The following is a 17,753-nucleotide window of genomic DNA, read 5'->3' as shown; positions in this document are numbered from 1 at the left end:
TGAATATGATTTATATTTTATTGGTGTTCAGTTTATATTTTTATTTATTTATTTAACTCATTTTACAACCAAGCCGAAATGGCCATATACGGTTACAGGGATACTCAAAATAAAGAATTACATTAAATTTACTTTAAAAAAAAATTATAAAAATAATTAGGACTACAATCAAGGACTGCAAAAACTTGACATTATTACCCCTTATTACGTTACAAAAACAATTTGATATATAAATATAAAAATTTTGGAATTGATTACTACTCTCAAATGCCTACTAACGCAGGTTATTAATATTAATAATTGGTTATAACCAATAAGTTTAATTATTTGCAACTAAAAATTTAATATTTAAATAATATATATTTTTATGTTAACAATTTTTAATCCTCGAACTTATATATTTGATTTTTAATTTTAGTTTTTTATTTAATAAAAACTAACTTACATAAACTTGACATATAGTTGCACCTTAATACTAATGGCGTTTTCTTTTCTTGTAAAAAATGCACACTTTTTTTGCATTTTGCCCGGAAAATGTACTCTTTTGGTTCTTTTCTAAAAAAACAGGCAAAAGTGCGAAAAGGCTTCGAATTCTGTTGTGAAAATAGCGCCACGCATAGAGGCAAATTATGCGCTTTACAGACTATCAGTTATTCCGGACGACAGTGCTCGTGTCGAACATATCCCATATATTGTGCACATTATAAGTTAAGTCCGAAGGCATAATCGATACTGCTGCATGTTTATGGGATCGATAACACCTTTACCGATTATTTAGTCATCACCGACAAGTCGTATCGATCCGACACACTGTAATATTCTTTACAAGCACCGACATTCCGTCCGGAATAACTGATAGTCTGTAAAGCGCATTACGGGCATTTTCAGCACTGCCAACAAACGAGAGTGCTGCGATTGCCCTGTTTCCTTCTTTGAATTCTTTTCTGCCCGCTGAAATGATAGAATTTTTTTAGGTTGCTGGTAACATTTTAAAAATGCGCATTCTGTACAGACAAAATGAAGGCAAAGCACTTTTTTCAAAAAAGAAAACACCATAAGTACCCTGCCAGCATTTCAAAGTTCCATTTCAACCTCATCGTTACCACAGACTCGTAAATGTCACTTCAACCATCATGAAAAGGTACATCAAAAAGTACATGCAAGTAATTTGCCATCCCTACTGTTAAAAAAGCCATTTTTTTGTGAAACGCCAAGCGCAACCAGCTTGTTATATTTTAATTAAATAAAAACGAAAATAAAGTTCTGAAAACATAGATTATACGCTTAAAATTGTGAAAGGTATATTGGTGAACAATTTGGTGATTTTCCAAATGGAATAAAGTGATTGTTTTTCAGATATTTTACAGACACGCTGCCTCCATGGAATAAAAACACTGGTTGATAGATGCAGCAACATGTAACTCGCTACTTGTAACTCAACATCATCATTAATGCCAAAAATTATGTTAAATGTAATGTGATAGTGGTATAAATGTTATATTTTTAAGAATTTGTAAATGTTTAATCAAATTAATAAATATCTAAACAAACGTGTTTTACTCGACCACAATGATTCTTTTACAACTATCTTAAAATGCACTTTTTCTGATTGTTTGGAGGGTCCCTTATTGGCGTCGTTCTAAATTGATCTATAAAGGCACCTAATAATTGCACTCATGCGAAACATTTTTGTAGTAACTTGGCGTGGTACAACTTCTCAATAGTGACGGCGCTTTTCCGACGAGTTTTTGATGTCGTATATGATTGTTTTCGACGTAGTGGGGGTTCTCAAAAGAGTCCCCAAATTCAAAAAATGTTGGCACCCTGCCAACATGCATGAGTGCAATTATTAGGTGCCTTTATAGATCAATTTAGAACGACGCCAATAAGGGACCCTCCAAACAATCAGAAAAAGTGCATTTTAAGATAGTTGTAAAAGAATCATTGTGGTCGAGTAAAACACGTTTGTTTAGATATTTATTAATTTGATTAAACATTTACAAATTCTTAAAAATATAACATTTATACCACTATCACATTACATTTAACATAATTTTTGGCATTAATGATGATGTTGAGTTACAAGTAGCGAGTTACATGTTGCTGCGTCTATCAACCAGTGTTTTTATTCCATGGAGGCAGCGTGTCTGTAAAATATCTGAAAAACAATCACTTTATTCCATTTGGAAAATCACCAAATTGTTCACCAATATACCTTTCACAATTTTAAGCGTATAATCTATGTTTTCAGAACTTTATTTTCGTTTTTATTTAATTAAAATATAACAAGCTGGTTGCGCTTGGCGTTTCACAAAAAAATGGCTTTTTTAACAGTAGGGATGGCAAATTACTTGCATGTACTTTTTGATGTACCTTTTCATGATGGTTGAAGTGACATTTACGAGTCTGTGGTAACGATGAGGTTGAAATGGAACTTTGAAATGCTGGCAGGGCAGGGATGTGGTCACAATCAGATATATTAATTTAAATTAATTAAAAATTTGTTTCAATTAATCGTCGTTGAAAAACTGGAAACTATATTACTTAATTAGAGATTTAAACGGCATTATGCATGTAACTAAAATGAATAAAACCCCTTTTTTAATAACAGCTTTATTGTGTATACAATATATGGATGCCTCAGATGTTTGAATAAAACTTTTATTTTGTTCCTAAATCTTTTTTTCAACTGTTTTATGAGTGACGATTTTCTGACGAATTCTTTGGGATGAATTGACGATTTTGACGAAAAATATTTTTAAAATTGACGATTTTCAGCCCAAAACAGTTGGCACCACTGTATGTAGACTACGTTACAAAAACAATTTGACATATGTATATAAAAAAGCAACAAAAAAAATTAACTGATAATTAGGAATTGATTACTACTCGCATATTTGCTCCTTTGAATTCTCTTCTGCCGTTAAAATGATTGCTGGTAGTATTTATGTTCAGTATAGTAAAATGTACACACTACAGATAAAGTGATTGCAAAGCATTTTTTTAAGAGAAAAAACACCATGAGATTACGAGTTTTTTGGTTTGGGGGGGGGGAGGTTCTAAGAAGTACCGTTAAAATTAGTTCAGAATTTGGCCGAGTCAACAATTATTTATATTTATTCATAGCAACGGCGTAGATTTAACGAACGTCTTTGTTCTCCATTTAGGTAACGCCGTTACTAATTTCCATAAAACCGTTCCAAATCTTATTTCTTGGGGTCTTTCATCGTACTATGGTTTTGTGAATGAGAGTGCAGTGAGGGGTGACAGTTGAGCGCTTTTGAATTTAGATGTGTCCAATAATATAAACAAAACAAAGAGGAAAAATTTTGTTAGTCGTTCGTATTTTCAAGTGCAAGTTCTTTTTAGAGCGAGATTTTGATCTCCTAAAATTATAAGAAGCAATCATTGTAAGTATTATCACCAAAGCAATTGGTTTACATGTGCAAATTAGTTTTTTTTAGACTACTTTCCAGTTATAATGATAACATCATCATATGGTCAAAACCAAAGACCTTAGAATAAATTAATGGTCTTTGGTCAAATCCCTTCTAAAAAACAACGAATTTCATTGAATTTTAATTGTTTTAACATAATGTATTATTGATTTTTTTCGGATTAAATAGTAGCTTCTTATGATTATTTCTACACAATCCCCCATTTGCTATCTAGTACAAAATTTTTCTTACTTTGTTGCCTTTGCATTCATAAACATCTTTTGTTTGGAATTCTATTTTACACGCATATACGTTCAAATTTTACAGTGTGCATCAAAATATCCAAAAGTATTGGGCTTTCTGCTATATATTGTATGTATGTGTGAGTGTATGTTTAAATAATGATAGCTTCATTCCTTTATTCTTTGTTTTCCTTACTCCATTTCCATCATATCTTTAAAACTACTACGCAGTTTGATATACATATATGTATCTGGGCATTCATATATTGCTAATAATAACTTCCAATTTCTTTGTTTGATTTTATGTTGGGGCCATCGTTAATCTTCAATAGCAATCTCGTCATGTGAAATAAATTATGTTGTATATATGGGACGTTTCACGACAATATGACGGTAAATAGGAACGAAATTTCTGCGCATTATATGGACCCTTGATCATTGCAAGTAACGGTCACCAATAAGTGGGCAAAAAAAAATTGTAAAACATTTCTTTAGGTCCACAAATTTGTATTGACATTTGTGTATGGATAATGACCCCATTTTTTAAATTCCATCACAGGTGGTGATGGAATCCATCTCTTAACAATGGATGTGATCAGTTTGAAGCTAATGTTTAGCATTGCTGATAGGTTATCGCCTGAATCCAAACTAAAGATGGCCTCCTCATCCTTTGTATGGTACCGTTCGTTCCCATATTCGTATTCGTTTACCCATAATAAAATATAAAAATTCAATGAGGTAAATTTTTTAAAAAGACCTATACCTCATTCACATTACACTTCCAACATCTAGATTTTAACTTTTTTCATTTGCCTTATAAATAAGGGATTTCAAATCCACTTTTAGTAAATTTCGAGCCTAATGTGTATGAGGTATAACTATCCTACGGGGTAGGAGGTAAAATCAAGTTATTTCATTTTTTAAATTTATTTTGAAATTTATGCGTATCTACATTGATTGAAGGTTTATGACGCAATAACTTTATTAGTTGTTACCACCAAACCAACTGTTTAACATTCAAGCTAGATGATAGTGGAATTGCGTATTGGTCTAAATCACGAATTTAATGTAAAACGCATATTGCTCTAATGTACGACTATTGCGTTTATTAACCCTAGTGGGTTAATAAACGTATCGTTAGTTGGTTTGCTTCATTACTATGTACAAAACATTCACACACACACACACTCTTGCACGGGTATGTACAAATTTATTTTGTTATTTTTGCTCCACTGTTATCCAATAGCAGAGTTGGATTCAATTGCATTGTATTTCTCTCTTCTCGGTCATTATTCTCTTTGATGTTTTCATATTATGTTATAGGGTTGCCAAGAAGTATTTTTTTGTTCGATAACGGGAAACTAATTACAAACCGGGACGAAACTGTGGCGGACCTTGGACAAAAAAGACAAAAATGAGGAGAGACTCAAATTATGAGTAATAAAAAGTTAGTGAACAAAAAAGCCCCATAAGATCATCGGTTGCATTGAAGTCAGAGCAAATTCAACATAAACGTAGTGTTAAATCCTGACTTTTCTCTCCAAGTTGGAGTGAGATAATTGAAAATAAGAAATTCATATCAATTGATGCATGATAAAACTACTAAAGATACTACATCACAGTCAGCTGTTCACAGCTGAGTACATCCAACTGTCAAAAACATGTCTTATTACAATTGGTTACATTCCACAGGTAACTATTGTCAAAAATATGTATGGTTACTATTGGTTACATAGGTAACTACCCAGCAAAAACTCTCATTTCCCGGTAATCTTGTAGGTAAGCCTATTTAAAAATTAATAACCACTTATTATTTGGCATCGCTTCGGATTACATTTACATACGCATGTCCTAGGAGGAAAGTACTTCTCCCCAGGCATACTTTCGGCCATAAAATATGTAGTGCATTTAAAGCATATAATATGTAATGACTTATTCGTAGATACACCAAAGCTTGCAAAATAGCCACTTATTGTCTCAGGAAACCAAATCTCGAAAATATTGATTTCTATCGCCGATTACAATGGATGAAAATATGGCGAATGGTGCTGTGATAGGAGAACTACTTGAATAGAAATAGAATATTGTATAAATAAACAAAAAATCTAATAAATAATCTAAATGAGATTACACTCAAATTAATGTCACACTTAAAATAGAAATAAATGTAGGTTGTTTAAGGTAGTTGGATTCGTGATCGTTGGATTGCGGTGAGTTATAATGACTTACTTGTAATGACAAAAATAAATACTTCTCGGTAATTTTCGAATTGTTATTCTCAAATTTTTATTCATTTGGCTGTTAATGACTTAATAAAATAGAATAAATGTTGGTACCATTAGGTATAATTATTCACATAATTGAGTTTTTACTTAAAAAATCAAAAAGAATATGTAATGTGTATTTTAAGTGTGAAATTAATTTGCGTGTAATCTTATTTAGATGATTTATTAAATTTTTTGTTTATTTATACAATATTCGTTTCTATTCAAGTAGTGCTCCTATTAAAGCATTACTCGCCGTATGTTGATCCATTGTAATCGTCGATAGACACCAATATTTTCGAGATTTCGTTGCCTGAGACAATAAGTGGCTATTTTGCAAATTTTGGTGTATCTACGAATAAGTGATTACATATTAGGTGATTATATGCTCTAAAAGCACTACTTATTTCATTGCCGAAAGTATGTTTGGGGTACTTTCCTCCTAGGACATGCGTATGTAAATGTAATCCGGAGCGATGCCAATTAATAAGTGGTTATTAATTTTTAAATAGGCTTACATGCAATATTACCGGGTATGTTTATTTTTATATATTTTTTAAGTTATTTTAGAAAATGGTGAGTTATTTTTATTTTTTGTAACCATCTTCTATTGGCCTATGGCCTATGGCTTGGGGCTTAAATTTACTTTAGTTCAAATGGCCACCTATACGCCAATTTTCAAGGGTCTGTATCTTGAAAACTACGCAAAATTTTTACTTAATATTTTCTCTTTAAAATGTACTTGTTAAACCCAGTTTAACAGTCTTCGTCTATTTTCTAATTACATCCTAAAATGTATCTTTAAGAACATGAATTACTTTCAAATGAATTGAATTATTGAATTTATCATCTTAACTTGCATTGAAAATAATTGCTCTAGTTTTATATTCTATTAGTGGTAACTCTACTTTAAATCGTCAAGCAAGAAAAGCTTTTATATCTAAGACTAGTTGTCTCATTTTCACTGAGTTGTACTCTTTTTTTGATTGTAATAGTTGTTCATAGTTTACCACTTTTTTCATTACTCACTTCAATTTATCACTTCAACCTGGTAAGCAGCAGCGATCCTTAAATAAAACTGTCACATATTCTAATCTGATCTCTTTGCCTAACGGCCAAAAACCCAAAAATTCAATTTCATTCATTTCATGAAAAATTGATATCGATATCTCGTAAACTAGACTTTTCCAAAAAAAATTTATTACATTTTTGCTTTAAAATCCCTTTATATCATTTCATTTATTTAACAATTTGTAATACAAAGCCTTTTAAAGGCTAATATACATGTTACTTAGCAAGAATACCTGAATACAACACAAAATTCTTAATTTAATATAATTATATAATTTAAATGATATAATATCTAATTTAAATGATATAAATAAAAATAAGTACAAAAATATGTTAAAAATTGGTTGTTTGCACTCTTAATAATTTTCTGTAACACTAGTCAATTTATCGGCTCCCCAAGCCTAACTATAAATTAGCTGCTTTTAGAATGTAAGAATAAATAAATAATATTAGTCCCGCACGAGGTAGACATACACAAATAGACCAAGAATAGTATTAATGTGGCAAGATCGAATCCATATACTGCATTAGTTTCAACCGAATGGAGAAAGAGAGGCCAAGAAAACGCCTTACATAACCAGAAATAGAATCCCTCCTTCGAACATTGTAAACATTATCTTACACTCTAATAAAATGTTGTCTATTTTTAATAACTTTTGATATAGTAGATTTGTTCCCGTAGGAACAATTTTAAACATAATTGCTTCAATATCCTTAATCCCATATTCATTATCTTCCATTACTATTTGGCAATCATGTTTTGTGTATTTGCCGAAAAGTGTTTTGTGAGTGCTATTGAATTTCTGTCAGTACGACTTTGTTATTCAAAGGGTATACGTCGTAGCTGAACGAAACGGAACGGACGGAGAGTGAGTGAGTTCGTGTGTGTGTGTGTGTGCTGCGCTTAGCTTGCAACTGTTTTTGTATTTCATCAGATGGTACGGTGTTGTTGTTGCGTGTCTGTATATTACACTTGCAGACAAAGAAATTTAATAACGAAATAGAAAAAAACCAACAGCAACTGAAGAAGATAAATGAAAAAAAATCAGTAGTGCTCTAAACAAATATTTAAAACTGAATTCTAACAAAGAAAACAAATAATCTGTCCTTAACAAAATTATCGTAATAACTAAACAAACAGTGTTGACCGAAATGTAAGTCTTGTTGTGTTTACTTAAGTAATTTAGATGAACCATTGAAAATCAATTGGTGATTAAGACAAGAGAACACAGAAAATTGTCATCAGACAAACGAACGAATGAACGAGGAATTCTCTTTCTAATTTCATTTTGAAAAGCAACAAAACGAAAAAATGTACACACATATCAATCCTTACCATCAATTATAGCAATAACAAAAACATCATTATGACGTTATTTGCAATGTAATTTATTTTTTCCTCTTTGTTGTGTGTGTTTTCCATTTCAACAATTCACAATTGACGACGTCTACCACCACCAACACATGAATAATAAATAGTGTGCGCGATACACTCTGGTCATTGTCACTGAGAAATTGAATTTCTTTCATTTTGGACATTTTGTTGTTGTTTTGTGGTGTTTTAATAAAGATATGTTTTGTTGTTGGTGCATATCAATACTCATTGTTCGTTGTCAGAAGCTCACAATAGATGGATGATAGAATGCACCAAAGACTATTAATAAAGAAGACGTGAAATGGGCTTTGATAGTGTTAGTACTAGAAAACAGAGATTAATATCATACTTGTTGGAAAAGCGCTCCGAACTTACTGGTTTGATGCAAACAATTTTTATTTAGCTATTTTCTCCAACATTTCACGCAAATTTCTGTGTCGGTTGCACTAAATTATTAATTAAATGTTTCACAAAGTGTTTTTGTTCGTTTAAGAGTTAAAAAAATTGCTAAAATAAGCGAATTAAGTTTTGTTACGAATGCAAAATGAAGAGAGAAACCGAAAAAAAGTTGCAACGTCTCATGGAACATGTATGATATTAATCTCTGTTTTTTCAAGAAAAAGAGGAAGAGCAAGCTTATCTCACGTCTTCTTTATTAATAGTCTTTGGAATGCACAAAATTCACAAGTATTATTGTATATTTTCTATTCTTTCTCTCACACCCCACATCACTGAATCAGGTTTTATTCGATTCGTTGTTGTTGTTGTTGTTGTCGTTACACAAATCAAGTATTGTTTTTGTGGTTGGCTGCCTTTCGTCCTCGTCTATTTGTCATTGTTTTGTATATATATAAAAATTCTATGCATTGCTATATGCTCTGCGTGGGTTATTTTGTTATTTCTTTCCTTTTCCATACCCACCTCCACACTTTGCTAGTCCATAACAAAATAATGATACAAATCTCTTTCCTATATGTATTTTGTTTCTCACTGCGCCCTTCATTCTTTCATTAACATTACGTTACTTTATGTTCGTCCAGAGTTGCCAGGTTAGGTTGTAAATAATTTTATTTGGGAGCAACTTTAGTTTAGCTATACCTCGTAAAAAAAAAATATTTTTTGGGGTCGATAGAGAATTAAGTTTGACATCGAAATAAACAGTAACCGGTTGGCGGTCGTAAACGGTTAACTGGTTATTGGAGCCTAATGTGTAAGCGAATAATCGTTAATAAAACCGGTTTTAGTGAACCGATTACTTTGATATCTACATCACTAAAAAACTAAAGGTAAGACCTTTCGAGTTTATCCGGTTATCAGTTTAGGTTTTAGACGAAAAAAATGTGTTTTTGAACCGGGTTTTTTTGACAAAACCGGCTTTTAACCAAAAACGCTCGATGTAAATGTGCAAAATAACTAATTGCATTGTGTAGCTAACACTTCTACCTATCCGTTAAAGTCATATTCAAGCCAATATCTCTGTTATAACCGGAGATATTTGCTGAAGAATTTAATTGTAGCCGTGAAATTAGAGTTTTGCAAAAAAAAATATATTCAATTTTATTTCAAAGTTGTTTTCGGGGTAGAATGAAAAAAGATCCGGTTTAAAAACGGTTATGGGGAGGTACACGAAATATAAAAGTGCCGTTATAACATCGGCTGTGGCGTTAAATGCAACCATGCGCTTCAAAAATTTTTTGTGAAGATCCATTAATATAAACTATTAAACATTTTTAAAAAGTGTCATTTGTTTTATTTGTGTCATTTTTTTATTAATTCAAATGTGAATTAATGTGAACGTCTACTTTTGAAACCTGTTAACATTTGTAATTGTAAGAGTGAAAAAGCGCTTCAGGCGAAATTTTTGAAATTAAATTTTTGAAAATTTTTCATTTTTCTTTTCACACCGGATATGGATCCGGTTAATATGTCTAATCGTAGGAAAATGAAAGCGCTGCAGACAAAAAATTTTTTCAAAAAAATCGCGCGATTTTTTGAAAGAAAATTTTATTTTTCAATCCGGATATGGATAATATCACCGGTTATAGTATTATAGTTTCGAAAAAAAAACTTGTAGCTGATATAACGGTTCTTAAATCATTTTAAAGGTCTCTTCATAACCTTTCTAGTGATGTACATTTTAAAGTGATCGGTTTTCTAGAACCGGTTTTATTAATGATTTTTAACTTACACTTTAGAACCGAATAACCGTTTACGACCGTCAGGAAAAAAAGTTATCGTTGTAATCTACTCATAGAGTACTACCATCTATGAAGTTTTGAAAAAAATCTCAGAGGTATAGCTGAACTAGAGTTTAGCCTGCTAGTTATCTGCCCAGCAAAAAATATTTCAGCAGTAAAATTTAGTTGCGCTTTTTGGTATACAATAAAGTAGGCAGTGCATCCACACTGCATGTATCGGCGGCAATAACGTAAACGAGTAATCAAACTAGTTTATGATCATTCGTTTACGCTATTGCAACCAATTCATGCAGTATAGATTTCATTTTGTAGCTAACATTTGACCTATCCGTCATAGTTAAATTTAGGCGGATATCACCACTAAAGCGAATTTGATCATAATTCACCTTCGTTTGATGTAGGGGAAAGTCAACACACACATTCTGCGTTTAATGTTGTCTCTGCAGTAACGAATTCAGTTGTTGCTGTCAATCGTGATAATGAGAACAATGGTAATGTTGAAGTACTGAGAGAGAATACTGGTTTTGTTGCTCAGAATATGAGTATCCCAACGAACAATTATAGATGGGCAAGTAATAGAAGGCATAATAAACGTGTGATATATGGAGATAATGCGGCGGGAGAATTGGAGGTGGTGTCCAATAAAAAATGGGTGCATATTTCATTCTTTAAGCCGAATGTTACAGCTGAGCAAATTTTAAATTATGTTGTGAAACATACTTCTATTGATATGAATAATATGGAATGTTATAAATTGGTGAAAAAAGATGCTGATTTGTCCGCTATTAAGCGCATCTCATTTAAGTTGGGAATATGTGGGAGATATTATAATGAGCTTTTTAACCCAGCATTGTGGCCTGTTGAAGTAAAAGTACGGCCATTTCATTTTTTTCAAAGAAATCAACCGGTGGCCGTCGATATATGAGACATAATGGGATGTGTGGAAGCTTAAGTTTGAAAATATATTACCAAAATCTTGGTGGAATGCGTACTAAAATTAATGACATTTTTAATGCCTCTCTTGAATCTGAATATGACGTTATTGTACTGGTAGAAACATGGTTGAATGCTGATTTTTTAGATGAAGAGTTATTTGATTCGAAATTGTTTTGTGTTTACCGTAAGGATAGAGATTATCTAAAAGCAAATTGTGTTAAAGGGGGTGGTGTTTTAATAGCAGTCAGAAGAGCGTTGTCAACCTCGAAATTGGTGCTTATGAATCCTGATACTATAATCGATCAAGTCTGCATTGCAATAACAGGCAGTAATGGAATGCTCATTCTATCGGTTTCATATGTTCCACCGAATAGCAGTGATTGCTTATACAATGCTCACATTCAAAATATAACTGATTTGTATATGAAATATTCTCATTCTCAATTTCTAGTGATTGGTGATTTCAATCTTAGCAATGTAATTTGGTCCTTAAAATTAGACGCTGATGTATTATGTCCACATAATGTAAACAAAACTTTTGAAATTGATGTTATTGATGGTTTATATTCTTTGAGTCTACTTCAAATTAACAAATTCTTCAATTGTTTATCTAAATTGTTAGATTTAGTATTCATAAGTGAGGATTTGAAATGTATCGTAGGTGAATGTTTAAATCCCTTTTGTAAGTCGGACATGCATCATGTGCCTCTAGAGTTAGAGGTTACATTTTATTCTTACTTTAAGCTGAGCTCAGATAGTATCAAGCTTGATTTTAATAGATGTAATTTTAATATCATAAATAGGTTGATTGGAGATATTAATTGGAGTCATATTTTTCATAACCGCAATCTTTCTGAGTGTTACGATAAGTTTAAATCCATTCTTAATGATTTAATTGAATCCTATGTTCCGCGTATGAAGGCTAAAGTATATAAGTTACCTTGGTACACCAGTGGTTTAAAGGCATTAAAAAACAAACGCAATAAACTTTATAAGCGATATAATGCAAATAAAAATACTGCGAATAGAGAGCTCTATATTAATTCTCTTCGTGAGTTTAATTTCTTAAATAAGTTCTTATATAAACAATATATGCTCAATATTGAGAATGGCATTAAAGAGGATCCAAAAGCTTTTTGGCGTTATGTTAATTCTAAAAGAATTCATTCTGATTATCCTTCTGTTATGTTTTTAGATTCTAAAGTTTCCACTTCAACTATGCAAGCTGTTAATCTCTTTGCTGATTTTTTTAGCTCAAATTTTGTCTCTAGTGACCTTTTATATAATTCTCAAGTAAATTATAATGCTGCTGTTGGCTTTTCATCGCTTGATATAAGCAGAAATGATATACAGTTTGGGATTTCTAAACTGAAACCGTCATATCGTGTTGATTCTGACGGTTTTTGCGGATTTTTTCTTAAAAATTGTGCCAGTTCTTTGGTTGAACCATTGCTGATGTTGTTTAGAATGTCTTTAGAAGAAGGTATTTTTCATGACAGCTGGAAGTTGGCGTCGATTACTCCGATTTTTAAATCGGGTGCTAAGGATAATATATCCAATTATAGACCTATTTCTAAATTATGTAATGTTAGTAAAATTTTTGAACACATTGTGTTTGAGAAGCTATACTTTGCAGTAAAGTCCATTATTTCCCCCTTTCAGCATGGATTTGTCCGTGGAAGATCAACTACAACAAACTTAACTTTATTTTCCCATTATTGTATCTCTAATTTTGAGCGCGGTTATCAAGTTGATACAATATATACTGATTTATCCAAAGCTTTTGATAAAGTGTCTATTAGAATACTTATCCAAAAATTAGCTGCTTTAGGTTTTCATTCTTTATTTCTACAATGGATTAAATCTTATTTGCTCGATAGAAATTATTTTGTGAATATTGATGACTGTTATTCTTATATGTATGTTGCTACATCTGGGATTCCTCAAGGTAGTATACTGGGACCTTTATTATTTGTTTTATTCATTAACGATGTTCCTTCTTGTCTGAAATGGTCTAAAATTTTGTTATATGCAGATGACCTGAAGTTATATATGCGCATAAGTTCTATTAGTGATATACGCCGTCTTCAAGAAGATCTAAATAGTCTTGCAGATTGGTGTTCTTCCAATTTCCTGACGATTAATGTCGGGAAATGTCGCAAGATCTCATTCTATAAATGTAAAAATCCAGTTTTCTATGACTATAAACTCAATGGATATAGTATTGAGAGAGTTGAGGAGGTTAAAGATTTGGGTGTTATATTTGATTACAAATTTACGTTTGTTAGTCATATAAATACTATTATACCAAAAGCGTACTCCTTACTCGCTTTTATTAAGAGAAATTGTAAACATTTCAGGGATCCATATTCACTGAAATTAGTATATACAGCATTGGTACGATCTCATCTTGAATACTGCTCATGTGTTTGGAGTCCTTTCTATGGTGTTTATTCGGGACGCATTGAAAGAATTCAAAAAAGATTTATTAAGTTCGCATTACGCTTTATACCGTTTTCGGATCCTTTTCCTTCTTATATTGATAAATGTCGATTAATTCACTTAATGACTCTTGAAAATCGAAGAACATATTTATCGCAAGTTTTCTTGTTTAAAATAATCTCTGGTTTTATTGATTGTGCTCAACTTCTTGAGTTAATTTCATTTAATGTACCCGCAAGATCTTTGCGTAGTAGAGCTTTATTTTATACTTGTATACACAAAAGTAATTATTCAGCAAATGAGCCTATTTCTCGTGCCTTAAATGAATTTAATAATATCTCCAATTGTTATGAACTTGATTTTAGTTTAAGTTTATCAAAGTATTTAGAAATTCTAGAATTCATATATTTTTGATTTTGATATATGTATAATTTTTAAGTTTTTTGTCTGTAAGGAATTCTTGTAATCCAAAGACAATGAATAAATAAATAAATAAATAAACCCGGTTTATATTCATTTCCGGTTTTTCACGCGATTTTTTTTAAACATTTTTAAATTTTCTTTGTAAACCGGATATGAATATAAACCGGTTAATATCTCCGGTTTTATTGGTGATATCCGTTTTGTAGCTAACATTTTACATATCCGTCATAGTTAAATTTAGGCGGATATCACCACTAAAACCGGAGATATTAACCGGTTTATATTCATATCCGGGTTTTCACGCGATTTTTTTTAAAACATTTTTCAATTTTCTTTGTAAACCGGATATGAATATAAACCGGTTAATATCTCCGGTTTTATTGGTGATATCCACCTAAATTTAACTATGACGGATAGGTAAAAATTTTTTGAAAAATTGTTTCGCCTGCGGCTCTTTTTACAGTCAAATCGTTGTTATAGCTTCTTTCATTTAATTTCTTCATAAAACCGAAGATTTGCCGATTTACATCCATATTAAACTTGCAAAAAAAAATGAATTTTTTTTTTCAAAAATTGACGTGTTTTTGTGTTGTGACAAAATGTGACATTTCAAACAAACGATTCACTACAACCATGTTGCCATAACAGGTTTGAAACCACATCTGTTTTATTCTACCCGAAAAACAACTTTTAAACAAAAATTTGTATAATAGTTTACTATGCAAAAGTCACCATTTCACGGATACAATTAAATTCTTTGGCCCATAACTCCGGTTCTGGTAGAGATATCTGCCTAAATGTAACTTTAGCGGGTACGTGTTGGGTACATTTCCAATCGTTTGCTTGGTACCTTTACATACCTCATTTGAAAGGTGATACATTTACCCTTTTAGTGACGTACATATAAAAGTAATTTTCTTATAGTTTAGTGATGTACATATAAAAGTAATCGGTTCAGTCTGTTTCTGTATGTCAAGCGAGCTCTATCGATCGACTGAAATGGACACTAACAGCTGAATTTATAACCAAAAATCAGCTGTTTCTGTACATTTCAGTCGATCGATACAGCTCGTTCGACATACAGAAACAGGCTGTTATAGTTTAGGCTCGAATAACCGGTTAACCGGTTACGACCGCAAACCGGTTACTTCTATTTCGACATAAAATTTAATTCTTTATCGACCCAAAAAAAAAAGAACAAAAAAAATTTGAGTGGTATAGCTAAACTAGAGTTGCTCCGTTAAATTTGTGGCCTTAGGATATTTTTATACCCTGCGCCACACTGTGGAACAGGGTATTATAAGTTAGTTCATATGTTTGCAACACCCAGAAGGAGACGAGATAGACATATTGTGTCTTTCGCAATATTGTTCAGAGTCGGCCCCTGAGTCGATCTAGCCATGTCCGTCTGTCTGTGAACACATCTTTGTAATCAAAGTCTAGGTCGCAATTTAAGTCCAATCGACTTCAAATTTGGCACAAGTATGTATTTTGAAGAAATCGGTTAAGTTTTAGATATAGCTCCCATATATATCTTTGCTTTCAAAGAGAAAATTCAACTCTTTTAATCATCGGACGCATTAACGCATGGTATGTAACTCAACCTTTAGACCTTATGTCTACATTGCCCAAGACCATTATAGCTGTTTGACTGTCGATGAAGAGTTGATATCACTTCAAAATCAATTAAAAATTTTATTGATTCAACAATTTTTTTAATTGAAACTAAAACCAATCACAAAAATTAATAGTGTCAATTTTTAATGGACTTTCAATAAATTTTTTGATTAATACTATGATTTCTGTGATTGAAGACATTTCAGTTAAAAAATTAATTGGATCAATTAATTTCGTGACTGAATCAGACAGAAAAAAAATCTTTGTGTGTATATGCAAATCGAGTGGGTAGACAGATTCCCATCAGCACCTCAAAATCCGCCGCGAAATAACGTGAGAACTAGCTAATAGCGTCTGTGGATCTCATAGCGCTTGCTTTATAAATTAATGCTGTTCTATTTATCCTAATTATTTTTTTAATATCTAATTTAATTTTTAAATAATTTTACTTTTACTTTGATTATTATTATTATTTATTTTAGTCTTAAATCTTGATGTTTATATAATTTTGTATTCTATATTTTGGAGTAGTTTTTTTTATTGTAATTTAACCTATATCGTCCTATGGTTTCAAATTACAAAATCGAGCAAATAAATAGAATAAATAAATATTAATTAAACAATTATTTTTCATGGAAACTGTAGTTAATTTTTTTGTCTTCCAAAATTTAACATTTTTTTATAGTTTGCTACATATTTTGTTGTTATTATTAGTAAAATATTTCGTCGAATGTTGAGTAGGGATGCCAGATTTTGAAGAGGCAAAAAGAGCACAATCAGCTTATAAAAAGAGCACATACGAAAAAAATAGAGCACACTTTTTCAAATAAAAGAAAAAAATTTAATTCCAATTTATTGAAATATAATTCAAGGTTCATACCATAAACATAAATAACCCACTTTCAACTCAAGCTTATTTTCTTACAATACTTTGCAAGTCATTTTTTGGTGTTTTCGTGAAAAACCTTATTGAAGAAGTTTGTTTACATTTAGAACAGAGTACAAAGTGAAGAAGCAACATCGGCGTGTTTTTTACGACTCTGATATATAAAGTAAAACTCTATTTAATTAGAAAATAACGGCTAGGAAAATCTCTTAGTGTGACATTTACGTATTTTTAATTTACTTTTACCATTTATTGGATCGATTTGGATTAATATTCGTTGTGATGCATAAAAAGATCACAAAAAGAGCACTTAACTAAAAATAGAGCACTTTTGCGTGCTCTTTTGGCCTGTCGTGTTTTAAGAGCACATTTTGTATAAAAGAGCACATGTGCTTTTTAAAAGAGCACGTCTGGCATCCCTAATGTTGAGATTCATTTAATTCAAGTCTAAAGGCTTTGAAATTGAAAATCCACAGTAATTCACACCTACACCACACCGCATACGAATGAATACCCCTATTTGCTATATATGAACATTCACAATGGGTTAAATTGGTTTTGTTTCTTTGTTTTGCTGTGGCTTTCTTCCAGAGTAGTGGATATATTTAAGCGTATGGTGGTGCGCTATATATGTTTGCTGAAATGGGTGCGCGCTGCTGCTATGATAGCTGGCAAGTTTACCCCCACCGAGATATATTTGCTGTTATGATATGTTATACGATTGGTGTGTGAGTAATTTAGTTGATGTTGTTGTTGTTGTTCACATCTCCATTTTATACCCTATTCGCTCTTTGTTGTTGACTCGTTTCTATTTTGTAAATATCGAACAGCTGATGAGGTCGAAACGGGTGTAAAAATGACC

The 17,753-nt window shown here is 31.6% G+C and overlaps 2 protein-coding genes and 2 long non-coding RNA genes across 9 annotated transcripts in view; 3 read left to right on the top strand and 1 right to left on the bottom strand.

Moving 5' to 3' along the window:
- The first annotated feature begins 495 nt into the window (after nucleotides 1-495).
- LOC142229965 (uncharacterized) lies at nucleotides 496-1,570 on the top strand. The gene is made up of 2 exons (XR_012720539.1): nucleotides 496-1,299; nucleotides 1,357-1,570. It is a non-coding gene; the product is annotated as an uncharacterized LOC142229965 (long non-coding RNA).
- Nucleotides 1,571-1,944: 374 nt separating this feature from the next.
- LOC142229966 (uncharacterized) lies at nucleotides 1,945-2,440 on the bottom strand. The gene is made up of 2 exons (XR_012720540.1): nucleotides 2,216-2,440; nucleotides 1,945-2,158 (listed from the first exon to the last, which is right to left on the bottom strand). It is a non-coding gene; the product is annotated as an uncharacterized LOC142229966 (long non-coding RNA).
- Nucleotides 2,441-3,253: 813 nt separating this feature from the next.
- Nucleotides 3,254-17,753, top strand: part of UbcE2H (ubiquitin conjugating enzyme E2H) — a 38,287-nt gene continuing 23,787 nt past the window's right edge. The window contains exon 1 of one of the 6 annotated variants that reach the window (XM_075302788.1): nucleotides 3,254-3,410. The gene's annotated coding sequence lies outside the window, so the exon portion shown is untranslated. Of the gene's footprint in view, nucleotides 3,411-7,823; nucleotides 8,169-15,959; nucleotides 15,979-17,753 lie in introns of those variants that run through there. The other 5 variants (XM_075302791.1, XM_075302789.1, XM_075302790.1 and 2 more) reach the window with 5 other exon arrangements.
- LOC142231426 (uncharacterized) lies at nucleotides 4,036-17,600 on the top strand. The gene is made up of 8 exons (XM_075302034.1): nucleotides 4,036-4,072; nucleotides 4,239-4,361; nucleotides 10,989-11,391; nucleotides 11,454-13,110; nucleotides 13,186-13,802; nucleotides 13,884-14,248; nucleotides 15,102-15,285; nucleotides 17,483-17,600. Exons 1-8 carry the CDS (start codon nucleotides 4,036-4,038, stop codon nucleotides 17,598-17,600), a joined length of 3,504 nt encoding a protein of 1,167 aa, XP_075158149.1.

Source organism: Haematobia irritans, chromosome 3 (genome assembly GCF_050003625.1).
Source record: "Haematobia irritans isolate KBUSLIRL chromosome 3, ASM5000362v1, whole genome shotgun sequence".
Classification (NCBI taxonomy): Eukaryota; Metazoa; Arthropoda; class Insecta; order Diptera; family Muscidae; genus Haematobia; species Haematobia irritans.
This window is presented reverse-complemented; position numbering and strand designations above follow the sequence as displayed.

What these genes read in the sequence shown, in the direction of transcription:
- LOC142231426 (XM_075302034.1), top strand. Translation starts at nt 4,036, where the DNA reads ATGTTGTATATATGGGACGTTTCACGACAATATGACG. An exon ending in CTCATCCTTTGTATGGTACC is followed by an intron (nt 4,362 to 10,988) that starts GTTCGTTCCCAT and finishes CGTTTGATGTAG; the next exon opens with GGGAAAGTCAACACACACAT. An exon ending in TTATACTTGTATACACAAAA is followed by an intron (nt 14,249 to 15,101) that starts GTAATTATTCAG and finishes TTTGTATAATAG; the next exon opens with TTTACTATGCAAAAGTCACC.